Source organism: Hirundo rustica, chromosome 17 (genome assembly GCF_015227805.2).
Source record: "Hirundo rustica isolate bHirRus1 chromosome 17, bHirRus1.pri.v3, whole genome shotgun sequence".
In the NCBI taxonomy this organism is placed as follows: domain Eukaryota; kingdom Metazoa; phylum Chordata; class Aves; order Passeriformes; family Hirundinidae; genus Hirundo; species Hirundo rustica.
In genome coordinates, this window is record NC_053466.1 from 11,438,275 (window position 1) to 11,461,569 (window position 23,295).

The 23,295-nt window shown below is 51.9% G+C and overlaps 2 protein-coding genes across 2 annotated transcripts in view; one reads left to right on the forward strand and one right to left on the reverse strand.

Moving 5' to 3' along the window:
- Positions 1-1,280: 1,280 nt before the first annotated feature.
- Positions 1,281-21,428, reverse strand: LRRC75B (leucine rich repeat containing 75B). The gene is made up of 4 exons (XM_040081108.1): positions 21,134-21,428; positions 16,471-16,599; positions 13,460-13,572; positions 1,281-2,952 (listed from the first exon to the last, which is right to left on the reverse strand). Exons 1-4 carry the CDS (start codon positions 21,389-21,391, stop codon positions 2,430-2,432), a joined length of 1,023 nt encoding a protein of 340 aa, XP_039937042.1. The 5' UTR covers positions 21,392-21,428; the 3' UTR covers positions 1,281-2,429.
- Positions 6,329-23,295, forward strand: part of GGT1 (gamma-glutamyltransferase 1) — a 54,487-nt gene continuing 37,520 nt past the window's right edge. Inside the window, exons 1-2 of the mRNA XM_040081104.2 lie at positions 6,329-6,399; positions 19,091-19,155. The gene's annotated coding sequence lies outside the window, so the exon portion shown is untranslated. The remainder of the gene's footprint in view (positions 6,400-19,090; positions 19,156-23,295) is intronic.

Consider the following 23,295-nt stretch of genomic DNA (forward strand, 5'->3'; position numbering starts at 1 on the left):
GGGCCGGTTCTGTTTAATGTCTTTATCCATTATCTGGATGACGGGATCAAGGGCATCCTCAGTTGAATTCACAGATGACACTGAGCTGGGTGGGAATGTTGAACTGCTGGATGGTGGGAAGTCTCTGCAGAAGGGTTGGGACAGGCTGGATTTGATGGTCCAAGGACAACTGTGTGAGGTCCAACAAAGCCAGGTTCTGCACCTGGGTCACAACCCCAAACAGGACTCCAGGCTTGGGGAAGAGCAGCTGGAAAGCTGCTGAGTGGAAAAGGCCAGTGGCATCCTGGCTTGTACGTCATAGTGTGGCCAGCAGGACTGGCTTGTCAAGCATTGAACAGGATGCCCAGGGCAGTGGTTGAGTCACCATCCCTGGGATTATGTAAAAGAGGTGCAGCTGTGGCACTCAGGTTTAATGGTGGGCTTGGCAGCACTGGGTTAATGTTTGGATTCCACGACCTCAAAGATCTTTTCCAACTGAAACAATTTTATGATTCTTAAAGATACTACACTGAGAAGGGAAAAAAATGAGCTGTGAGAAGAGAGCAGGTGGTGACCTTTGTGCAGGATAAATGAAGGTTATGAGGTCCTGCACCTGTGACTGGACTGCAGCTAGGACTGGGTCCTGCATTTGCAGTGTCAGATTGTAATGCTCAGCACAGTGTCTAATCCCACCTTTCTTCCTCAGGGAACTGGTTTTATTTGGGGCTTTTGGTGGTTGATCAGAGACACCAATACCTTCCAGTGTCCTCATACTCTTGGTCCAAAGGGAATAGATCACTTGAAAAATATCACAAATTTTCTTCCTGCAATGTCTTGTAAAATTAGTAAAGAGTATGAAAGGTGTATCTATTCCATGTGAATTTGGGTGGTTTCCATATATGAGTGTTGCTTATATGGGTTGCTCTGAGACTCACAATCAGCAGAGGAAGGCAAAGTTACCATTGTTAATTTAGAAGGGTAAGGATTTTTATGGGTTTTTAGATTTGTCTCATTTCTTTAACTTTTAACTCAAAAACTCATCCACTCTGAATTCCTGTGGGGACAGATAATTGAGAGGATTTGACTTATCAGCTAAATCTCATCAGGTTATTCCTACCAGCCCCCTGCAACATGAAGGCTGGCAGCCTGCCACAAATGAACACCCATGTTTCTCTTTCCTTAAAGGAATGAACCACACTGCCCAATGTGAATGGTACCTGATCCTGTCCCTCAGGCTCTGCACGAGGGCCCTGGTCCATATTCCAAGATCTGCAAACAACCCAGATACTCAGACTCTAAAGTGCTTCACGCTCATGTCCAAGAGAACTCTTTATTATGTTTACATAGAGCATGAGCAATGTGGAAAACACTGGAAATTCTGCATCAGTGGCTTGGTTTTTTGGACAGCATTGGAAATGGCGATGCAGCTGCCCACGTTGTGTCTATATTACGAGGTGTGCAATGTGCCACAAGGAGCCAAAGCCTTGCGCTTCCGACTGGGAAGTGCCCACCTCTGGTACAATTCATTGCTTGCTCCTCTAGTGCCACAGTTAGGAGCCGAGCTGTCAGCTTTTCCTCAATTTCACGTGGAACTTGCAATTGTAGTACCTTGGAACTTGTAATTTTAGTACAAAACACACTTTTTGAAACCAGTCCTACTAATCCACAAGACCGTTCCCCTTCCCTCTCCTCCCCTCTCCTCCCCATCCCATCCCAACTCATCCCATCCCCCATGCTCCCACCAACACATACCTCCTTCCCCTCCCTCTCACCCCGGTCACACAGCAAATATCCTGATGCTGCAGTTCCAAGCCATGTGTCCGCCCCAGCCTATGTGATCCAATGGTCTCTGACCAGGTCCCTTTGTTCAGACGTTCATACAAAACACACAATAGGAAAAAAACAAAACAAAAGGAGCCAGACACAAGAGGGAGACACACTGCCGGGCTCCAGCTCTGGCCTCTGAGCCCTTCCACTAAGCTCCACAGCACTAGGCTCTTGGGCTACCTCCTTTCACACTCAAGGCTGCAGGTCCCAAGGTTTCCAAGGTGCATAGGAAAAGGAAGAAAGGAAGTAGACTACAAGCCTGTTTCTGTTTTAGGTTCCCCCCAGTCCCTTTCCCTCAACCCAATGGCTGCTGGAGGATATTCTTGACTCCGACAGGTCTTTTCCCGTCTTCCAGTGAGACCCTGCCTGGGGACCAGGTTCACTGTAAGTCACCGGTTCCTCTCTGGAACGTGGGCAATGGGTTTGGCAGCGAGGGGAGGGAGCGGAGCACGTTGTGGGGGGACGACAGGCTTTTGTCTCACAGCAGGTGGGGGGGAAGATGTCAGGGAAGGCGAGAGAAAAGAGCCAAGGGAAGCCGGTCAAGCTGGCCCTCTGCTTGATGTTTGTACTCAAAACTTCTCCTTGGGGTCGCTTCAGTGTGCCAGCGCCGGCCCGTTGTTCAGTCACCTCTCGCAGCCCTGCTGAGAAAAAGCACGTGGCGGGGCGCTTCCGCCTGCTTCATCCTCTGGCTGGCTGCCCTCGTGCCCGCCGGCGATCTCAGAGTCGCAGTCAAGCGCCTCATAGATGGTCGGCAGCGTGGTCTGCTGGCTGAGGCGCTTGCGCAGGCCCACCAGCAGCGGCTGCGGCATGGAGGAGACGTCCACGTTGTTGCCGAGGTCAACCCAGGCCAGGCAAGGGAACTTGTTCATGTCCTTCATGGTGTCAGTCAGCTCCTTCATGGTCGCCCGCGTCAGCCGGTTGCCGTTGAGGGACAGGTGAGTGAGTTTGGGGAGCGCCCAGAGGAAGGGCAGCAGCAGGCGCACCATGTCGTCGTTCAGCTCCGTGAAGCTCAGGTCCACCGAGGTGAGGTGGTCCCCGTTGTTCTGCAGGTAGTAGGCCATGCGGTGCACATCCCGCATGGTCAGGGGGATCCCTGACAAATCCATGGAGTCCTGGCTCACCTTCTTCTGCAGGCTGGTCTTCAGGCTGATGGTGGAGAAGGGAGACAGAGAGATCGTTAAGGGGAGCGGTCCCCGTCCATCTCAGCCAAGTGACAGGGCGCTTGGGACAGGGAGAACTCATTAACATCATGGGCTAGAATGTTAAGGAAAGGGTTAACAGAGCTCACTGGGGAAGCAAGCATTTGCACCATACCTCAGGGCAGACTGTCCTGGGGCTTTGCTGTGAATTCTCAGCACTTACACGTGAACTTTGCCAGAACTGGCTCAGCACGGCTTGTTAGCGTGTCTCCCACTAGCAAATGTCAAAGGGTTTGTCTGTATGTGCCCATACAGGCGCTCATGCATAGAAAGCAAAAATAACCAAGACGAGCAAGCTTTCCAAGAGCACTGGTTTATACTGTGTGGGGGCAGTTTGTGAGCGCCTCCCCAGGTGAATGCCAAGGTCTGTGCTACAGGGGAGAGCAGTGTTAAACGTCTGAGAAATGATTTCGTCAGGAAAACAATAGAGAGGCAAACTGCACTCCAGGAATGGATTTACTGCGTGTCCCTTTAAAAGCCTTCACAAGCAGCACTTAGTCAGTAAGCAGCACCAGTGGCTGCCTAGTTGGGTCTCTGTGGTCAGCAGATCATCTGGGATCTGCTGCAGCTATGAGGAGGCGGGGAGGGCATAAGGGTGCCAAGAGATGGCTTCAGCCATTTCTTTTCTTGTCCGCCTGGCCAAGCGAGTGAGGAGGTAGGAAAGCCGTGTGTGAGACTGCTGGGCCTGCCAAGGGAGTGTGGTGTGGAACTTAATGATGGGCTGTGGGTTTGTAAGAGTGCTGTGAGGAGTGGGAGCTGTGGGGCTACAGGAGCTGCTGGGGGGTACGTCGCAAAATTGAGTAGAAACGTGTTGGTGTAACATAAGAGAACCCAATCCCTCCATGTAAATTGTGTTAATATTGCTGTTCATTCAGATACACCTTGCCTTCAGGACATGGGAGCCCTGGTAGGAGCCCCCAGTCATGCTATGGGGGTCTTGTAATTGCCTTATTGAGTTTGGGAGGATCAGGGTGGGTTAAGCATTAACCACCACTTCGAAGGTCCCCACTCTTCCTATCTGGCTCTCTGTAGCGTCCTGCACACCTGTGGCACAGCCAGTCCCTGAAAGCAATGGGTACATGGGGACATGCAATTTCCTCGGAGGAGGCTACAGCACCGCAGGAGCTCCCGTGGCAGGTGAGAATGTCCCTACAAGCCTCGGTATTGCCAGGCTCTGCTGGAGCTGTGCAGAGGATGTGGCACTGCCTCTGCAGCTTTGCTTTACGTATGCACTTCATGGCAACCTAGAAATTTCAGCCCTTAATAATCCCCTATAAGATTGTGTTGACACAAGGGAGGAAATGTGCACTGGAGCAGGCAACAGCCCTTTGTGGACGTATTCAGGCACAAACCTGCAGCTGCATTTTCTTGTAGGAGCATGAGGCAGAAAGACCTCGTGGCCTGCCCTGTCAATTCTTAAGCCCAGAAATTCCTGCTCTGGGTTTAGCGGTACTTTGCTCAGGCTACTTCTGTGTGTCCCTGTATTTCCCATGGGAATTCACTGTGCAAGGCTGAAACTGTATCTGCAAGCATGCATTTGGACTAATGAGCTCTCGTGGCAGAGAGCTAATAACAGCATGAATTAACTTCTATTCAGACCTAAAGTAGTGTAAGGAAAATGTATACATTATTAAATATTTATGCACCGGATGACCCACACTACACCTTAGAGGATCACAGGAGGGGCAAGGGGAGCAGTGCCTGTCTGTGCTGTCAAACAGCAGGCACTGATGTAATGGGGAATTATAATTGGTCTGAGCACATGAGGGAGGTCACCAAAGAGCCTTGAAGATGGTGTTTGATATCCCTGCACTATCTGGGCCTCAGAGATGGGACTGTGAAGAATTAATCCACCACACTGCTTGTAGCAGCAGTGCAGTTCTTTTACCTGCTGCAGCAGTAATTGTGAATTGTGCATGCTGTGGTCTGGGTAGCACTGAGCATGTTTCCCTTTTTCCTGCTAATCCAAGGGATGCTTGAGATCAGCCCAGGCTGTCTGGGAGCTATATTTCTTCAACTTTTGAAAAACACTATGTGTGTTTTGGTATAGTTTGTCACTAATCACTGGCAGTGGTGTAGCACAGTCTACCACAAAAGAGGGTTCATCTTGTGTGAAATTTATCATACCAAGGACCAGCCTCGAAGCTGGAAACCTCTCAGGTTTCCCCTAGCACAACAAGAGTTATCCTTGTAGCCATGCTAGGTGTCTTATCTGGGTGTTTGATCTGGAGTACTTGTTCTAGCAGAACAGAGCATCCAATGCACAGTGCAGGTGTGCATTCATCTGGGTCAGGTGAAACGGGCAGAAATGAAATGGAGTGTGAACCTGAGTGCACCGGGTAACCGTCCCCTGTATCCACGAGGGGCTGGTACAAGGGGTACAGCAGCCTTCTCTGGCCTGCAGGGGTTTAGAATACGGCTTTCTTGGGAGTGTGGGCAATACAGAATAAACAAGCATAGAAACAAGCCTGTAACTACTTCAGTGCCTGTTCTGCGTGAACGCAGCCCCTGGCTCCTGGAAATTCTCTAATTCTCTTCCCCAGTGCTGTCGAGCCACGGCAGATCTTGGATGCATTGGGGGACACAAAAAGGAGACATGAGCGTAGGGGCACCTTCCCCAGCCCTAGGTCTTGTCTCGGTCTGTCCTCAGACGTTCCTTTTTCTACAGCTGCAGCCTAGCTGGGAGTGGGGCCGGGAGCCAGGCTGGAGTGGGGACCACTGGAGGGCACGTCTGAGCCGGCTCCGCTCCCACTGCCGGCCTCTGCATTCAGGTGCCGTTCTTCCTGTCGCGTCTGCAGCAGCTTTCTTAACGGGGGCGAGTTGGAAAGGCTCTTGGGGTCCCCTCTGGAGCGACTTGGCTCTGAGTGCAGACAGCGATGACTGAAGGGCAATGTCGCAAAGGCAGGGCCGATGTGCTCGTCCGTCCGTGCCCGCTGAGCCTCCCCTCCCGTGACTGCCGTGCGGAGACCGCGGGGATGTCACAGATCGTGCTGTTCTCACCAGAACAGGTACCTTCTGCTGCTCTGCCCAGCAGCGAGCCAAGACCCCAAGGAGGCTTTAATCAAGCAGACAAATTATCTTCCCATAATTGATTCTCCAGACTGGACTGCTCCTGGCTGAATGTACTTAAACCCTCCTGTCCTGTGCCAGAGCCCGCCCTCCCTTCTTTGCTGGCTTGTTTTTCTTTCCTTTCCTGTGTTTTTTGCTGCTTCCTTTTGCCCTCATTGCTGTACCTGCCAGGGTGACTCTGGGCCTCCTGTCTCAGGGCTGGGGGCTCCCTCCTGTGTTTAAGCTGTTCTCTTGCCTATAAAAATGCCTCTTGTAGGGATGTGTCTGTAGGAGCCTCATCCTGGTGGACACAGCCCTATGCTGCAGCCAGGCCCTCAGCTCTCTGGTAAGTGCTGAAGCATGAGATACAACACCCCACGCATGCTGTGAACCCTGGCAGCCTCCTCCTCGCCTCCCCGGTGTTTCTGTGCAGCTCCAAGAGGCACAGCTAAATCCCATCTCTAGGGCAAGGCATGGAATGGCTGCCCACTCTCTCTACTGCTTTAGAGGTAAATGTGTCTGCAGTCAGAAATGGGTCAAGGAGGTGTGGGTAGATGCTTTACTCTGAATTATCTGACACGGTATTTTTTTGGAGCTCTGTTAAGCTCTGTTTCTTGGAGGGAAGAGGGGCATGATACACAGGGCACCAAGCTCTCAGTCACTTGTGCAGCAGCTGAGAAAATACTAGGCTTATTTCCAGGGAAATGGGTCATCTATTATCTCCTAATTTCTGCACTTGAAACAGGCTTTAAGATTGCTTCAGCTGCAGAAGGCTTTTTTTCCTTTGTGTGAGATACAACAGCTACTTAGCAACGTGGCTCTTGATGCCCGTGGGACTTGTGGACAGAGGCTGCAGAGCACGGGGGGCTGGATTAACCTCCTGCTTCTGCAACTGCTGCTCGGGGCACATTTGTAGTCGGGAGGATTTGCATCTAACAAGCATCTGGACCCTGGATGCAGGGCAGCAGACTGTGTTTGTATTATCTGCAGCAAGCTTGGAGAAGAAACAGCCCCCCGCTCCCTCAGATGCTGGAGAAGTGGCTGCAAGTGAGGAATTCTTGGAAAGCTTGAGCAAGAAACAAAGGCAATCAAGCAGCCCATCCCCTGCTGCCTGCCTGGGGATGCAGCATCCAGTGAGGAATGGTGCTGGCCCAGAGCCCTGTTTATAAGGGATCAGCACCCTGCTTGCAACCCTTGTGCAGCCCTGCTGAGGGATGGGAGCTCTCTGAGGTACATCTCCTTGTTTCTCCTGTGAAAGGTTTTACTTTGCATTGTTCCCAACTCGCTTCTTGGGGTCTGGCCTTTCTCCCATGGACAAGGAGGCACCCTCACTGCCAGTTATCCCTTCCCTGGGTGCCAACTCTGCTCTTCAGCAGGCATCATCAGCAGTCTCTCGGCTGCACTTTGAGCCTGGCTATGGGAGATCCACCCTGGATCAGTCCAGACAGAGCAGGTGCCTGAGGGACCTGGGGGTGTCAGAAAAAAAAACCTCTCAGTGAGAAATGTGAGCTGGGAAAGAGGTGAAACCATCTTGTGCCTCCCCAGGCTTTATTTTGGGATAAAAATCTTCCTCTTTCCACTAACACTCAGCCACTGTTCTAGCCTCCTGGGAACTCAGCTAGTGTAAGCAAATACAGAGCTGTCCTGAAATGGGACAATTAGGAGACCTGAAACTAATTGCTAATTGTTTGTCTCCAGGACCTGTCCCAAGGGAACTAACCCTTAGGCCATCTTCCAGGACCCTCTTCGAGTCCACGAAGCTGCAGGCTCAGCACATTTGGGTTTTTTTATTTGCACTGAATCCCATCAATTTCTTGCTCATCAGCTGAATTCTTTGGTGGCTGCAGGGAAGGGCTGTAATGGCTCCTGAGTCCCTCTTGGGACTTGTAGCAGTCATGATGGTGTTTGTTAGCTTTGTGGGGCTTGGGGAAGCTCGTTCAGCCCAAGAATGTTGAAGTTCCTGGAGTCTCAGCTCATTTCCTTGTCTCCATGCTATGGAGAAGGGCTGGGAGGACACAGTAGTAAGAGTCAGATAGAATTCTGCTAACGAGGGGCGCTCACTACTTCATGCCTATTTCTCTGGGGAATTACCAGCTTTCTATCGCCCTGTCTTTTATTTTTACATTAAATTTGTCTCCAAATATAAAACTTTGCTGATGCCAGAATTCCCCATTACTGCGTATCCCCTCTGTCGTTAACAGGCACTGCCAGTAGTGGCTAATTAGCCATGAGTCAGGTAGCTCTCAGCTGCTCTTTCTTGCACAGAACCTCAGGCATGTCTGGATGGCTTCCCTGATTTGTGCAGTGATTTAGGGGATGGATTCTGGGCTTTTTAATTGCCTGCTTAGCATAATCTGCTTGCTTTGCTTCCCCAGTGGCACAGGGCGCTGCTGTGCAGGGTTGGCTCTAGCTGCCTCTAATGCAATGTGAAAAAGGGAAGAGAAGCCTCAGAAGTACTGACCTAGGCTAACCCAGCCCCAGCTGATCGAGGCTGGGCCTGGCCCTGCTGTGAAGGTGGGGCCAGTGCACAAATAGGTCACTTCCATGAGAAGTCCCTCAGTCACATCTCCACCCTTGTGCCTTGTGTCCGGCTCTTTTGAGCAGCTGTTGAGAGGAGGTGAAAGCCTCCCTTCTCCTGGCTCGCTCCCTCTGCAGCTGGGGTGGGACATGGACATCTGTAGTTGTTGGTGCAGCTGAGTGCCTCTCTCTTCCTGCCTCTGCTGTCACCTTGTCCTTGAAGGTGTGTTCAAGAAAGCTGTGAAACCTTGGCCTTCCTCCTGCCACTGCTTAACCTGTCCAAGGCCTCAGGTTGTTTCCCGTCACTGTTTAGGCCTCTCCTAGCAAAGCAGGGCATGGGGCTGCTGTAAATATCCTGTATTGGCCCATGGGGGTCAATGGGCCAACTGTCAGACCTGTGACAGGGTAAGAGTCACAAAGGCACAAGGTCTCTGCTGATTGCTCTTAACTACCACCTGCCACCCAGCCTCTGTTATTTCACTCGCTGGCTCTCCATCAGTGTCCTGCTTCTCTTACCTGCCAGTCTGGGCTGTTTTATTCCTGACTCTGACAGGGCAGTGTCAAGCTGCTGGGTGACCCTTCCTGCCACCTCCAACAGCCTTTCCAAATGTGTGGGCCTCCTGATGCTGCTGGGAGCCCTCCTCAGGGGCAGTGTTTGGGATGCTCTGCACTCTAAGAGAAAGGCACAATTCCTGCCTCTGTCCACAAGTCATCCACCAGCTCATGTCTGTCCATCTGACATCTCTGTGAGCATTGGAAACAGTGTGTGGGGCAGTTCCTGTACTCCCATATGATGTTTACCATGTGGCTTTAGTTAACTGACTTGGCTTCCTCTCACTCGAGCAGGAATGATGGTGCCTGTTTACCCTGTTGCATAAGGGTGACACGAAGCTGCAGTTAATATTCTCCTCATGCCATGTGAGGGCTGGGATCTCATCTGCCAGAACTGTCAGCCTCAGCGCTGAGCGATGTTTTCAAGGAAAAAAAAAAAAAAGAGATCTGAAGCCCTTTAGAGCTGTTTCCTTGAGGTCCTCTAGACACAAGTGCTTCCACTGCATTTTAAAAGTGCATCTAATGCCGCAGTGTCTGGCCAATGCACATCAATAACAGAAAGGGAGCAATAAGCCCAGAAGGGATACTCTGCTCTCCACCCACGATGGATTAGCCATGATGAAATTCACTCAGATGAGCAAAGTAAAGCTGTGGTGAGATTTGTGAAAAGGAAAGGCCATGTGCATGTGGTTTGGGAGTTAACTCCACTCACACAATTGCCTTCGCTCCTCCAGAACCAGCCACTGTGTGAAAAATCTGGGGGGCGTTTTGTCACAGTTACAAAGCTGTGTCTGCTGCCTGCCTGCTTTGTGGATTCAGGTTTGATCCCTTGCACGCAGGAAAGGAAGTAGTTACACTGAAGTAGCCAGCTCTGGGGATGATGCAAGTGGAAGATGCATTAAGGTTTCCCTGACATGGCCTTGCCAAGACAGTTCAGTTGTAATCCAGAGCTTCCTGATCACAGGAGCAGACTGTGATCCAGCTCTCCAGACAAAGGCTGTCTTCACTTGATACCCTTCTCCCTCTCTGCTCTGGACTGCAGCCCAGTGTGTCTGGCCCTCAGAAAATAATACACCCTCTGGGTCCCACCCTGTTCTGGCAGCACATGGTGACAGTTTTCTTGAATTCGGCACGGCAGGAGGCCCCAGGAATTCTGAAGGAGAAGAATTAATAACATCTAAAAGTTCTGCATCTGTCAAAATGCCAAAGAAGTGGCACTGATAGCCTAAAAGGTCTATGTCTGTATAAAGGAGCATTTCTTAATCCGTTACTCTTTCCACACTGAACATCAGTTTAATGAGAAAGTGAAGCTGGAGTTATACAACACTCTAGGATGTATTCTGCTCGTTAAGTGGGAGTGATTTATACAACTGTAAAATGGTGCTAAAACTAAATTCCCTCTAGGATATAAAGGACTGAAAATTGTGCAGTAGTTATGCTAGTCCCTGCTGCAGAAATCTTATCCTCCAGCTTCTGAGCTTTTAATTTTAAAACCCCCAGAGTAAATCTGCAGGAGCTCATCTTCCTAGGCAGCCAACCCAAGTAGGGCAGGGCAGTTGGCTGCAAACCTGAGACAGGATTTTGCAGGAAAGGAGCCCCTTCCTTTGTGTGGCAAACTTGTCTGAATATCATCCAGGCAGCTGAAACAGCCTCTTTGGGTGACTGCAACCCTTCCTCGTACAAGGCATGCAGCCACTCCAAGGAGCCCACAGGCATGGATACAGAGGGCAAGTTGCCTCCCAGCTTCACCTTCAGCAGTGTAGTCAAGCACAGAAACCAGACAGAGCCTGGGCTGGATGTCTCCTGCTCCCTCCAGCTGCTGTTGCACTGAGTCCCTGGACCTGCAATGAGTTTTCTCCTTCCACATTTCTGTGTGAGCTCTGCCTGTGTGCTGAAACTGCAGCACTTGAAGGAATGCATCTCATCCTTTTTGCTTTACCAGCTCATGGGTGCCTCAGGTTTGGACCTGATGGATGTGGGTGCCACTGAGAGTAGCTGGAGATGTCACTACCATCAGTTTGTTTGTGACTCACTGGTCTGGCAGTGGGGACAAACACCTGGTGTGTGATCCGGCTCCAGGTCCTCTCCACCTCCCGTACCACGTCTCCAAAACAGCCCAAATGTAATTAAAACCTGGCAGATGCTCCAAGCTCTCTGTATGGATGGGCTTGCTAATAATTCTCCTGGACCCATCTAACATGCTGCCAGAAAGAAGAAATTGCATTTCAGAGAACAAGAGAGTCCAGCATCAGCTCTGTGAAAGCCAGATGCCAAAGCCCAGGAGGCTGCAAAAGCAAGAGGAGAATTTGGTTTCTGACTGGGGTCTCCATGCACAGATTCCTCCCTGCTGTCCTTAACCCCCACTAGATTCTAGAAATTCATTCAAAGTATTGCCACTACACCCATGCTCTTTACAGGACCTCAGCAGCAGGAAGGATGCAAGGCAAGGGCTCAGGGCTTGAGACAGACACTGTAGTAAAATACTCCCACTAGCAGACAGAGGGAATTGGAGAATTTGGATCATGTAAAAACGGCCTGCCTAAACAAACTTAGGCCTTGGTATCTCCAAATGAAGCAGCTATTTCTTGCCTTCCTGCTACTGACAACACCCATTTTCTTGCAGCGGCCTCAGATGCCAACTCTGCAGGCGTCTTTTGCTGCAAACTGCAAACCATTTCATCTCCACACTTAAAAGAGGAAGCTCTGCTGTTAAATATTTAATCAACATTTATTTGTGCCTTATGTAACACATTGTGCCTGGGTGTGGTAGCCAGGCAGAGCAGTCCATTTCAGACCTCTATTTCCCTCCGATGCACATTGCCTTGTTGCCCCTCTCCCTGCCTGTGCTCACCGATGTTCTGTGCCTGGCCAACACCTGGGGCCTGACCCCTCTATGTGGGGTGCTCACTGGACCAGGGCTCTTCCTCTGGCCACAAACCTCCTCTCTGTTGTTACAATGTGAGGGGTTTGCAGCAGTTTGCAGTCCTCTGCTGTCCCCAGGCTGTGCAATCACAGGGAACTCTTCATCAACTGGAGAGGAGGTTTTCCTGAAAGCAGGAGTTTGGAGTCCTGAACTTCTTATCTTTAAACTTGCCTTAGGTGGGGATAGGGATGAGGTCAGAATTGCCATCTATATCCTGCAGCTCCAGTATTCTGCAGGATCCTATAGGGAAAATGTCATTGAGTGGGTCTGGAAAAGGACTCAGCTCTGAAAGCTCACTCTTGTGTGCTGTGGCTGCTGCCTGCAGAGCAGCACAAGCAGTCCTGCCCTGTGGGGTGCTGGGGGTGAGAGCACTGGGAGGGCTCGGCTCCAGTGCCAAAGTGGGTGCAAGAGGCCCATGGCCTGGAAATCATGCTGTTAGGGATTTTATTCCTTAAGATGGGAACCTGCCTCTGAGCCAGAATGAAAGGTGTGATGGAAATGTCAATTCCCGTGGGGGGTTTTAAGTTGCTGGCACACACATCAAAGACTGAAAGCATCAGAAAAGCCCAAGGCCATTCTCAGAGTGCTGCTGATTTTGTATTTCTTTTTATCCAATCCTGCATTTATTCCTGTGAAGCTAATGGGACTGACATGAGCTCTTTTCTTAGTCACTTCTCTGTCTTTTCTTCAGTGGTGATCTGTGTCACAGGAAGAGGGTTTGCTCCAAGAAAATGATGAGGGGCGGATTTAAAAGATGTGGGGATTACTCTTTATCTGGGTAGAAAAACCAGCGAGTGTCACGGAGGGAACAAGTCTGGTGTCTGAATACACCTCTAGTGGTGAAAGCAGCTGCCATCCATTAGCTGTCAGTGACCAACACGCTCTGAGTTGGGTTCTCTGTGCACCTGCCCCATCCCAGGGCCCTCTCCAGGTGCTGGCAGAGCAGTGGGAGGTAAGAAGGATGTCAGCTCTCTGCCAGCCACCCCAGAGTGGCTCCTGCTGAATGGGGTGATCAGCTGGTGGTACTGCCTTGTAATGGACATTTCCCACTGTCAGGGTGCGATGCAGAGCTGGGAACAGCTCCGTTTGGCACATGGGTGTTTTTGGAGCCTGGCCAAACACCCTGCAAGCCCTGCAGGAGGGTTGTCTGTGCTGTGCACTCGGGGGGGTTGATTTTGGTGGGGAGAGGTGAGGAACTGCAACATCACGCAGAAGGAGCAAAGGCCAAAACACATCAAAGAGAGGGGTGTTGGGGCTGCGTTTTGGAAGAGGCTGCAGCGCAGCTGCTGTGCAGTTTTCAGCCCTGCCTCTCTCTGAGGAGGGCAGTGGTGGCAGGCTGGGATGGTGCTTGGCTGTTCCTGCCCAGGCAGATCCCCCTGTGAGCCCACCCACACGGTCCCTGCCAGGTTCTTACCACACTTGGGACTTCCTGCGGGGCATCCCGTGCCGGTGCCATTTCGAGTGCGGGGTTAGGTGGTAAATCAGCTGCCTGCAGATCCTGTCTGAGGATTTCCAGGGGTCATATTCCTGAAAGCAAAGGGACAACTTAGACTGCCTGCACCATAGCACAACGTGAGCAAAGGAGGAGGGCAGAGGAAGATGGGAAAGGAATAAAGATGGCAGTGGAGCGGGGTCAGGTATGTAAGGGAGGAGATGAAGAGAAGAGAGAATGAAAGAGGAATGGCGAGAAGGCCTGAGATGCCTCTGCCACATACCAGCTCCTCCTGGGGTGGAGGAGGAGCAGGAGGAGTTCTGCACTGCCAGGAAGAACCCCAGCCCAGCCAGCAGGGCTACAACTTCACGGCCCACCCAGGGACAAGTGAAACTCAGAAGAGGGGTTCATTTTCTAGGGCTGTGGCAGGGGTGACTGACAATGCTCTATTGCAGGGACCCCTACACTGCCTCATGTTACAGGACAGTGATAAATTTCTATTAATTACCTTGTTGCCATGCTTCCCTGAACTCTGTCTCTGGACTATCTAATACCCTGACGTGGAAAGGTCAGTAACTGGCACCCTTGTCCCATCCCCAAGGTGCTTCTTGCTCCTCCTGCAGGAGCACACTGACTCCATGACCTCCCGTGCTCTAGCTGGGAGATGTCAGGACAGGGAACCTTGACTACTTCCCCACAGTCCATCTGACTTCCTTGCAGTCCACTCTGATACTGGAAGTTTCAGTTTGGGAGCTTCCAAGGCCAGCAGTTCCCTCCTGCCCCTGCACTAACTCGTCGGGAAAAGAAGGCACCCACATGCTTGCTGCCTTCTTGGGTTATTTTTGCACATGTTCTTTAGTGCCATGACTTGGAACAGAACCTCCTTCTCTGCTGAAGCAGAACGGCAAATGGCAGCTGCTGGAGGCTGGGACTTCTGCCCTCTCTATTGTATTTTCCAATTGCTGACAGACACCTGCACTCCCACCTCTCAGCCCTCCAGCCACGGTGCCACGTGTGCATTCAGGGATCTGACAGGTGAACACCCAGTAAAGCTATCAGGGAATGCACGGATCAAATCCCTATACTGTGAGGGGTCAAAGCCCTGCACTGGGGCCAACAGCTGCACTGTGCCTTTGCTCAGCAGTCCCTGCATCGGCTGAACTCCCCAGGGATGCACTGCCAGCCTGTGGCAATTCTCCTGGGCCAAGGGGAGAGGGATCCCAGCCTTCTGCTCAGCTGAGCATCCCCTGATGCCCATCCCAGCTTGCCTAGGAGCCCCGCAGCGACTGGCCCACGCCTTTGGCTTGGGTGCCTTGTTCTAGCCTCCTGCTGTGCTGGCAGGGCTGCAGCTGGCACTCTGCTGTCACCTACAGCAGCAAACCTCTCCAAGTGGGTGCACGTGCACACCAGGCTCCAGCACAGCAGCTGGCACAAAGCTCTGCGAGCAATTGCTGGCTCACAGCTGACAGTTACCCTCCTGTTCTTTCCTGTGTCCTCAGTGATTTAATTTCCACTGACAGGCTGGGAATTGCACTCAGCCTGCTTGCCTGTAATGCAGTTACACCCACCAGATGCTCAGGCAGGGTCGGAGAGGGGACGTGGTCTGGCGTTGTTCTGGGAAGGGCGCTGGTGCTGTACGTGCTGAATTTCTACAGCCACTTAATTAAACTTCTGTTGGCTTTGAAGGGCAACTCAGGTGCTCAGCATCTTCCTTAGGAACGGGGAAAATAATTTCTTATGTAATAGTACATGTCTCAGTGCATGCAGAAGGCATGAAACTAGAGTGGGGGTACAAAAATGGTAATGTGTTATCTGCCAAGCACATGGGTACTGGATTCGAGTAAGATCCCCTCCTGCTGCCTGCCCCGAGGGGCACTGCACAGCACGGGCTTGGAGATGGTCTGGAAGAACAGCTGGAGATGAGGTCAAGTGAAGTGTGGTTAAAGAGACACTACTTCTACAACCCACCCCTTCCTTCAGATGCTTACATGAATTACACAGACATTACACTTGGAAAGATCTTTTTTTTGTTTGTTTTTTCAGGCTGCACTGCAGCCCAATAATGATGATTAAACTTTGGCTAAATGTAGTTTGTCTATTGAGACATGATTGGTTAATTGTTATCAGTGAGCCTCAGGAGACGGCAGAACAAGGTTAGAAATGCCACTAATCTACACCAGGCATTCAGTGTATTCCCTGGGGCACTGCTGCTTGCTCTCAGCTGTGTGTACTTAATATCTCTCTTTGAATAAAGAAATTCACTCTATTCCTCTCCTTATAAAGCAAACATGACTCTTGCCAAGCCTAACGAGCAAATGGATACATTGCAAATCCAAGTGTTTGTGGTGTCAAAGGGTGACAGAAATAGATGCTGGTTGTTGCAGTGGGGCTGGGACATGTGTGATGTTGGTCTGTTCTCAGCCCTGCCTTTCTGTCTCTGCTCTCCTCATCCTCTGAAGGGAAGTGCTGGAGCATGCAGGGATACTGTGCACATAACACATTTACTTCCTGAGCCCCCAGTGGCAATACATTCCTACAGCACCATGCTCTGCCGGGAACTCTGAGAGTTTCTGGGGGGAAATAATGCTGGGTTGAGATAGTTACATAAGGCAAAGGGCCCAGGAAGAGAGAGGTGGTTTTCCTGCAGAGATCTCTGCTCTCCTCTGCAGCCCCATGAGCACCCCATGAGTTCTAGGTCCTTGGAACCCCTGTGACACCAGTGATTATGGCTCTCTGCCCTGTCACTAAGTTTACTATGGGCACAAAAAGTCCTTTCTTAATATCTGTGCACATAACCTCCCTCAGCTGCATCCATGTTCTGAGGTCGTTTTAACTGATTTCTGTGGAAATATGCCCCACAATCCATACGCTGCCACTCCCAGGGCACACACTGCCTGGCTCCGGAGGATTGATTGCAGCACCAGCTGCCCCAGCAGGGCTCTCCGCATCAGTGCTGTGCCACAAAGTATTCACTGAGCGGAGGGAGAATTCACCTTTTTGGGACATTGCAGATCTCTAGCAAGGCTCATCAGCAGGTCATGGGAGATGGGATCCACCAAGTTGAGGAAAGTTGCATTTTTGTAGAGCACTTCATTGAGAAATGTTCCTTCCAGTCCTAGGTCCTAGAAGAGAAACAGACAGTCAGGCACACGGGCTTCCTCAGAGCTATATCCATGCGATGTTCTGAAACCAGAAAGTGAATCTGATGTGGTGCCAGCTGGATTCCCAGTACAGGAAATTATCCAGCAGAGGTGAAGCAGCCGTGTCTGAGCCAGCATTGCTGTGCTGGGGGTGCAGGCAGCCCGAGAGCTGAACGAGATGCAGTGTTAATTTGAGCTAGTCAGCCTGACCACCTTATTTCCACCTACCACTGGAAGGTGAGAATTCTATCATTTCCAGGCTGGCTGGAGTCTGGAGAGAATGAACTTCAGAGAAACACAGTTTTGTCAGCCTCTATGTGTGAATCTGCTGAAGAAGCCGAGCAGGAAGGCTGGCTCTAAAGCTGCTTCACCACTTTGGCTCTCCTGGAAGAATCAGACCTTTCTCAGGTGTTTAGATGCTGCCATATGCCCTGCTGGTGGCTGGCTGAGCAGAAGTTCTGCCCACCTGTATGAGTTTAGCTGTGCTATGAATTTCTCAGTAAGAACTAAGCAATGGGGTGTAATGGTAAATTTAGAGGTGGCTTTACACCACAGTCAGAGGAACTCTTCCATCTTCTGCAGTGTGAATTAGGGGAACATCTGTGATCCATCCAACTTATCTGTGTGGACCAGGGGATGGGGCACCTTTGGAGGAAACCTCAGCATCTTTGGGAACAAAAAGCCTCCCTGGGGCCAGATGGATGATACTGCAAAGAACTAAGCTGTTTCTTGCTAAGAGGAAAGCAAAGAGATAATATATTTGCACAGTTATTACAATCATAGGGCACCACAGAGCTGTGAAAAACAAACAAAATTTTTAAAAATGTGAGAAAGAGAGATCACATATTCACATGAAAGTGCCACAGGGGCAAAATATAAAAATACCCTAGGAGGAAAAATGTAGAACAGAAAAAGTCCCTAGTAGGGATAGTGCTGAGTTTGATTCAGTTGGTTGGGATTCAGCTGACAGAGGAAACGTCTTCTCCCCATTCTGAGTGTGGCTGACAGGGGAAATGAATAAGCAAATGGGTGCCCCATATGTTCACACTGCTCTACTGAGTGCGTTTCAGGCACCACCCAGTGACTGAGAGCTAAAAAAAAAAAAAAAAAAAAAAGGAGTGAGAGGGGGGAAAAAAGCTGGATGTATGCACATACATCACCAACAGGGACAGAGCCATAGCAGGCAGAGGTTTGGGACATTAACTCTAAGCACCAATCAAAGCCAATGCTGTATCCTGCTCTGGATATGCTGGATTGAGCAAAAAGCACAATCCCAAAGAGACCCTGACTGGAGACACAGAAAGGGAGAATAAACTAAATACTTTACAGCCCCATCAGTCTGTGCACATGAATGACACCCGTAAGCAGGCAAGGAAGCCAAGCAGTGGATCAGTCCTGAAGGACAGACAGCCACAGCTGGATGTGGGCCAGGAGCCTACCAAGGCATCATGCCAGTGGCTCCCTTAACCATAAGGCTCCAGGGAAATGCAGCCTCCTACACCAAGTGTAGCGTGCACGGAAGAAGAAAGCTGCCATGGCTGGGCATGCAGCAGTGGATGTCAGAGCAGTAATTAAACTCCCCCAGTTGGAGCTATACCATTAAGATGAATCTGCATTCCCATTATAAATCCTGCCTGCCAGGGTTTTGTAAGTAATATAGCTGTAAATATTCACTTCACACTGATATTCCATATATTCTTAGCCCAGAGGCATTTTCTGGCTCATCTTACTTATTTCCCTGTCTCTCTCTCTCTCTCTCTCTCTCTCATTTCTTGGAAAATTTTGTACCACCTAAAGGGAGGCTGCAGACAGCAGAATATTGCCAGTTCAATAAAACTCTTCCCACTTCAGTTGGCTTAGTGCTGTTTTAAAAATGACACTTTGCCACTGTCCCAGCACAGGAAAAGCAGATTATACCAGACTTTTTGCTGGTGTAAGTCTAATGTCTCCCTGGGCTTCAGCTGAGTGATGCCCACCTAGATCAGCAGGAAAGCAGATCTGGCTTCTGCTGGTGGGCATTTCTGGGGAAGATGATGTGCAATGGAGCCATCCATGCACAAAGCAGGTGTGCACCTGTGGTTTGCAGCTGTTCTCCATTCAGTCTTCTAAAATGCTGGGATCTCACATCTCTGTAGGGGATCTGCTTCTGCCTGGCCTGCTTGCTTTACATCATCACACCCTCTGAACATCCTAGGAACAGTCTGCAGACCACAGGTCAAACCCCACTGGCAGATACCTCAGCAGGGTACAGCTGCAGGGCTGGACAAGGGGGGAGTGTGCTGGGAGCAGCAGGAGGCTCACATGGGATCCCGTGTCCTCCAGTCTGGCTGAGCTGTGGAGGCTGCAATTCCAGTCCCACCATTTCTCTGCCTTCCCTGGGTGTTTGCACCCTGGCCCGAGGCACAGTGACGAGGTGTGGTGTTAAATATCCTCCCTGTCCACTAGAGTGAACAAGGCATCTGTCTTTTTACAGGTGACAAACAGATCCTCACCTGGGACACATTAACCCGTGACTCCCGAGGCCGTGATACTGCCGAGGTAAGGGGGGACACGCCGGGCACCAGGCTGAGGGGTGCATGTGGCTCTGGAGTGAGGAAAATTTGTTTGGTAGAAAAAAGGCTGATCTGAAGGTGACACTGGACACGTGAGGAGGACTGGTGGTGATTACATGAGCCCAGACTGGGTGACAGCTGGGGGTGTGGTGCATGTTAGTGGTGTAAAGCCTCTGTCCCTCAAACCTCCGGGCACTCAGTGAACCAGAGGCTTTGGGGTGTTGCTGGATGGGTTCCCATCTCGCTTGTGGTTACAGGATGCATGTCCCACAGTTCTGTTGTGAGCAGATGGACAGACAGTCACTGTTTCAACATGGGCAGGCAGAGATGGGGACCAGAAATAACATGGGGAACTGGAAAGGCAGCAGGCAAAATGTGAGTGTTCAGGACATGGTAATGGTCAAGCGCAGATGTGGGGAAGCCAAGTGTTTATCCTGAAAGGAGCTTAGAAATGACCCTCCATTCCATATGGCCCTGTGACTTAGCACTCAAACCCTGTCTGGTCACAGATGGACCTGCACCTCCAGGGTCTGTGGAGGGTTTCAGTGCTTCAGTCTCCAGGAGAGGTGCTGTGCACTACAGAAAATGACATTCTGTAGCTCTGGCCTCTGGCATACCCTAGTAAAGTCTGTTCATGTTACATCACCACATGAAGTGAGTGGTTGCCTCTCTTTCTTCGTAAGCTTCTTGCAATAGAGCCTCTCCAAAACTGCCTTCGAAATCTTATTCAACCCTTGTGTGCCGTACTGGTGCACACACAGAGGCTCTCTGCTCTGTGAGTTCATCTGTCTGCATGTGTGGCAAGGAGAGTAATCATCTTCAAGAGAATGCTAAAGTAGGGGACAGGAAAAGCAGAGATGTAATTTTTGATCCTGTGAATTCTTACGTGTGAGAGTGCAACTTGCTGGTAGCCCAGGGCAATGAGCACCGCTGTCAGATGTGCTGTAAAACCCTGGACATGCAGAGCAGCCAGGGCTGTTCATGCAGCTCCCTGCAGCCGGTGGTGTGGGTGAACGAGCATCCAGTGAGCCAGACCCTGCTCCACTGCACTCACACCCACTTGCTACGAGGGCAAGAAATAATGTATGTTCCCAAGATGAAGTAGATCATTATCCAGTGAAGCAACATGATAAGATACAAACTGATGGTGTTTTATGTCCATACCAGAGGTGGGCTTTTACCCCTGTGCTACCACTTCCAGAGCTGCCTGCAGTTTGGGGCAGCTGAGTTTGGCTGGAAAGTGATGGAAGCAGTGGGTGATGGAGGAGGTGGCTCTGTTCCAGCAGCAGGGCTCTGTCCTCAGCATCACTTTGGCACCACACTGTCTGCACACTGGCTGTTCTGCTCCTGAATGGCGGCAGACAGAAACATGCTCCCACTGATACACTGACCCCTTTACCTCTCCTCTCAGCCTCGATTGTCCCACAGGTCCCCTCCAAAACCATTTTGGGGTTTCCCAGACATAGCTCAGCCAGTCTGGCTGAGTGGCCATAATGGGATGTGGTGGCAGTGGGGCGGCAGTGGCTTTTTTTCTGGAGGGCATCAATCCTGAGCACACCCGCGGGCTGGCATGGAGGGGTGTGGATGAGCACAGCCCAAGCTCGGAGCCCCTTTCTCCTGCGTGCAGCGCAGTTCTCCTCGCAGCTCCCTCCCAGCCCCTCTCCCAGCCGCCGTTAGTCGGGCCAGGCGCCCCTCGCCCAGGCTGCGGGTCGGGGGGGCGGCTGCTGTCGCCTGGCACGGTGAGGACCGAGCGGGGAAAGGACCAGGGCACGGAGCGGAGAAAGGCAGCACAAAGAGCCCCGCCAAGGAGGGCTGCAAAGCCCAGCGCCGGGGTGGGGGCTCCCTGCGCCAGAGCGAGCGCCGGGCGGGGGCTGCAGCCCCTGGTCCCGCACGGCCCTTTGTCCCCGTCCCGCATCCCGCATCCCGCATCCCGCATCCCGCATCCCGCATCCCGCGGCAGGTACCTTCCTGAGCAGCCGGAGGATGTGCACGGCGTGCTCCCGCTTGTGCTCCCGGATGGTGGCCTGGATCTCCCGCAGCCACCCCACCCGCCGCACGTAGGGCGCGGGCGAGGCTTTCCGCAGCACCCCGGGCAGCTTCTGCGGGTGCAGCAGCAGGGACGAGAGGTGGAAGTCGCCCCGGCCGCTCTCCAGCCTGCCGGGGCAGGGCTCGTCGCCGCTCTCCTCCTCCAGGCTGCTCTGCCGGCTCAGCCGGGAGCCCATGGCCGCGCCGCCGCCGCGCTCCGGACCGGGCGGGCTCGGGGCTGCGGGCCGGGGGAGGCGCCGGGGAAGGCGGGGGTCCGGGCTGCCCCGCCCGGCCGGCCCCGCCCCGGCTCCCCGTGCTCCCGCGGCAGCGACGCCCCGGGGCTCCGGTACGGCGGGGCTCCGTGCCCGCAGCCGCCCCCCCCGGCGGCCGGGCAGCCCCGCTGCCTCTGCTCCCGAGGCGCCTCCTCCTCCCGGGGTTGTTCTGCCGGGAGATGCTCGGCGGGGAAGACAAAGAGCGACGAGGATGCCGCCGAGGCTGCTCCTTTCGTCCAGGCGTTTTGGGGAGCTGTTTTACTCCTGGACAAACTCTTTGAACATCGCAAAAGGTTGTCTAGATTAATAGTAGTTCAAAACACACCATCTGCAGGGACTGCTTCTGTGGGCTGTGTTTTCTATCAGTCCGCCGTTGGATCCAGGGGAGGTGTTTTACTAATCTAGAAAGTGGCAGGAATTTTGCCCACCACCCGTCATCTGCAACTGATAGTACGACGCTGGCACTGTTCCTCACCTGCTGTGGGTAGAACTGTTTCCCTTGTATGCATTCTTCCCTCCTCCAGCAGTGCACAGCGAGTTTAGCACATGCCTTTCCTCAGACAAAATCACTGCCATCCAACAGGATGGTGAAATCAAAGCCTGGATCCCATCTCCAGGCACCGAGGTTTTGCAGGCAGCTCAGTCAAGCTCCCAGCATAACCAGTGGCTCAGCCTGACCTACTTTTTGGAACTGGATCCATAAGCTTACTTCTGTTCAGGACTATGAGCACAGTGAGCCCCGGTGCCCCTGCAGACTGAGTCCTGCACGCAGAGCAGGGGTGTCTGGAGGCTGTAACGTGAGGGCACACAGCTGCAGGAACAACCTGGGGCTCCCACTGCCTGGTGCACCCGTGGACAAGCACCATCCAATGCATCTGTGGAAGAATGTTGTGGCTATTGGGCTCTCGCTTTGGGGGAATGGGGATGGCCATGGCTCTTTGTGGTACAGAGCCTGCAAGGATCATTTTCCTTCTCAGCCTTCCTCTGAGCCGTGAATGGGGATGGAGATGTGGATGCTTTGCATCATGACAGCCTCTTTTAAATGCTCAACTGATGACCTGTGTCTGGCCTGAAGAGACAGAGACAAAAAGGGGCTGGACTCAGAGCAGCCTGGCTAACGCATTAATTTTGTTACAGTGTTTGTGCAGCTCTCTAACCATGGCAGGCCAGATTCTGAAGGCCCTTCTCAGAATTTTACTCAACGTTTGGTCAGACAAAAGTCCTGACTGTCCATCTGCCCGTTAGTCTCCTCCTTGCTCTAAGCACCTGCATGAAGGAAATTAGCATCAACAGATCCTGAGATATGGCTGAGACTGACTCAAGCTAATCCCATTTGGAGGAAGTAGATGCTGAGTAAGAACTTCTGGATCTGGTCAGAGTGCTTTGGGAGAGGCTGGGTCAAGAGGAAATCACTCATATGGGGTGCAGTGTTAGAGCTGCAGAATGGTCACCGGGAGCAAAGGCAGGGACTGTCAAAGGAGGGGTGCACAATGGCCTTTCCTCTCTCTGGCAGCTGGACAGGCTGCCACAGATCCACCTGCTCTGCTCTGAGTGCTGCTGAAAGGAGCAGCAGCGATAGTGGATTTGGAACCAAGGGATCAGCTCATCAGCAGAATGGCTTTGTATGGCTCAGTTGTCTCACACCTTATCTCTGAGAGTCAGAAGGAAACACAATCTGCAGTTTATCCATAGTGGGGATGAAACCAGGTGGATTGTTCTGAGGCAGTGGGAGAACCAGGGCACACAAGCGGCCCCGAGGATGGCACTGTTACCAGGATACCCCTCCTCTGCATGTGACCTGGAAATATCCTGCCACAGAGCAAATCCTC

Excerpts from the sequence above, each read along its gene's own strand:
- LRRC75B (XM_040081108.1), bottom strand. The coding sequence starts at position 21,391 with ATGGGCTCCCGGCTGAGCCGGCAGAGCAGCCTGGAGGAGGAGAGCGGC. Across the intron at positions 16,600-21,133 it reads TCCTCCGGCTGCTCAGGAAG|GACCTAGGACTGGAAGGAAC; the intron begins GTACCTGCCGCG and ends TTTCTCTTCTAG. Across the intron at positions 2,953-13,459 it reads CGCAGGAAGTCCCAAGTGTG|CCTGAAGACCAGCCTGCAGA; the intron begins GTAAGAACCTGG and ends CTCCACCATCAG.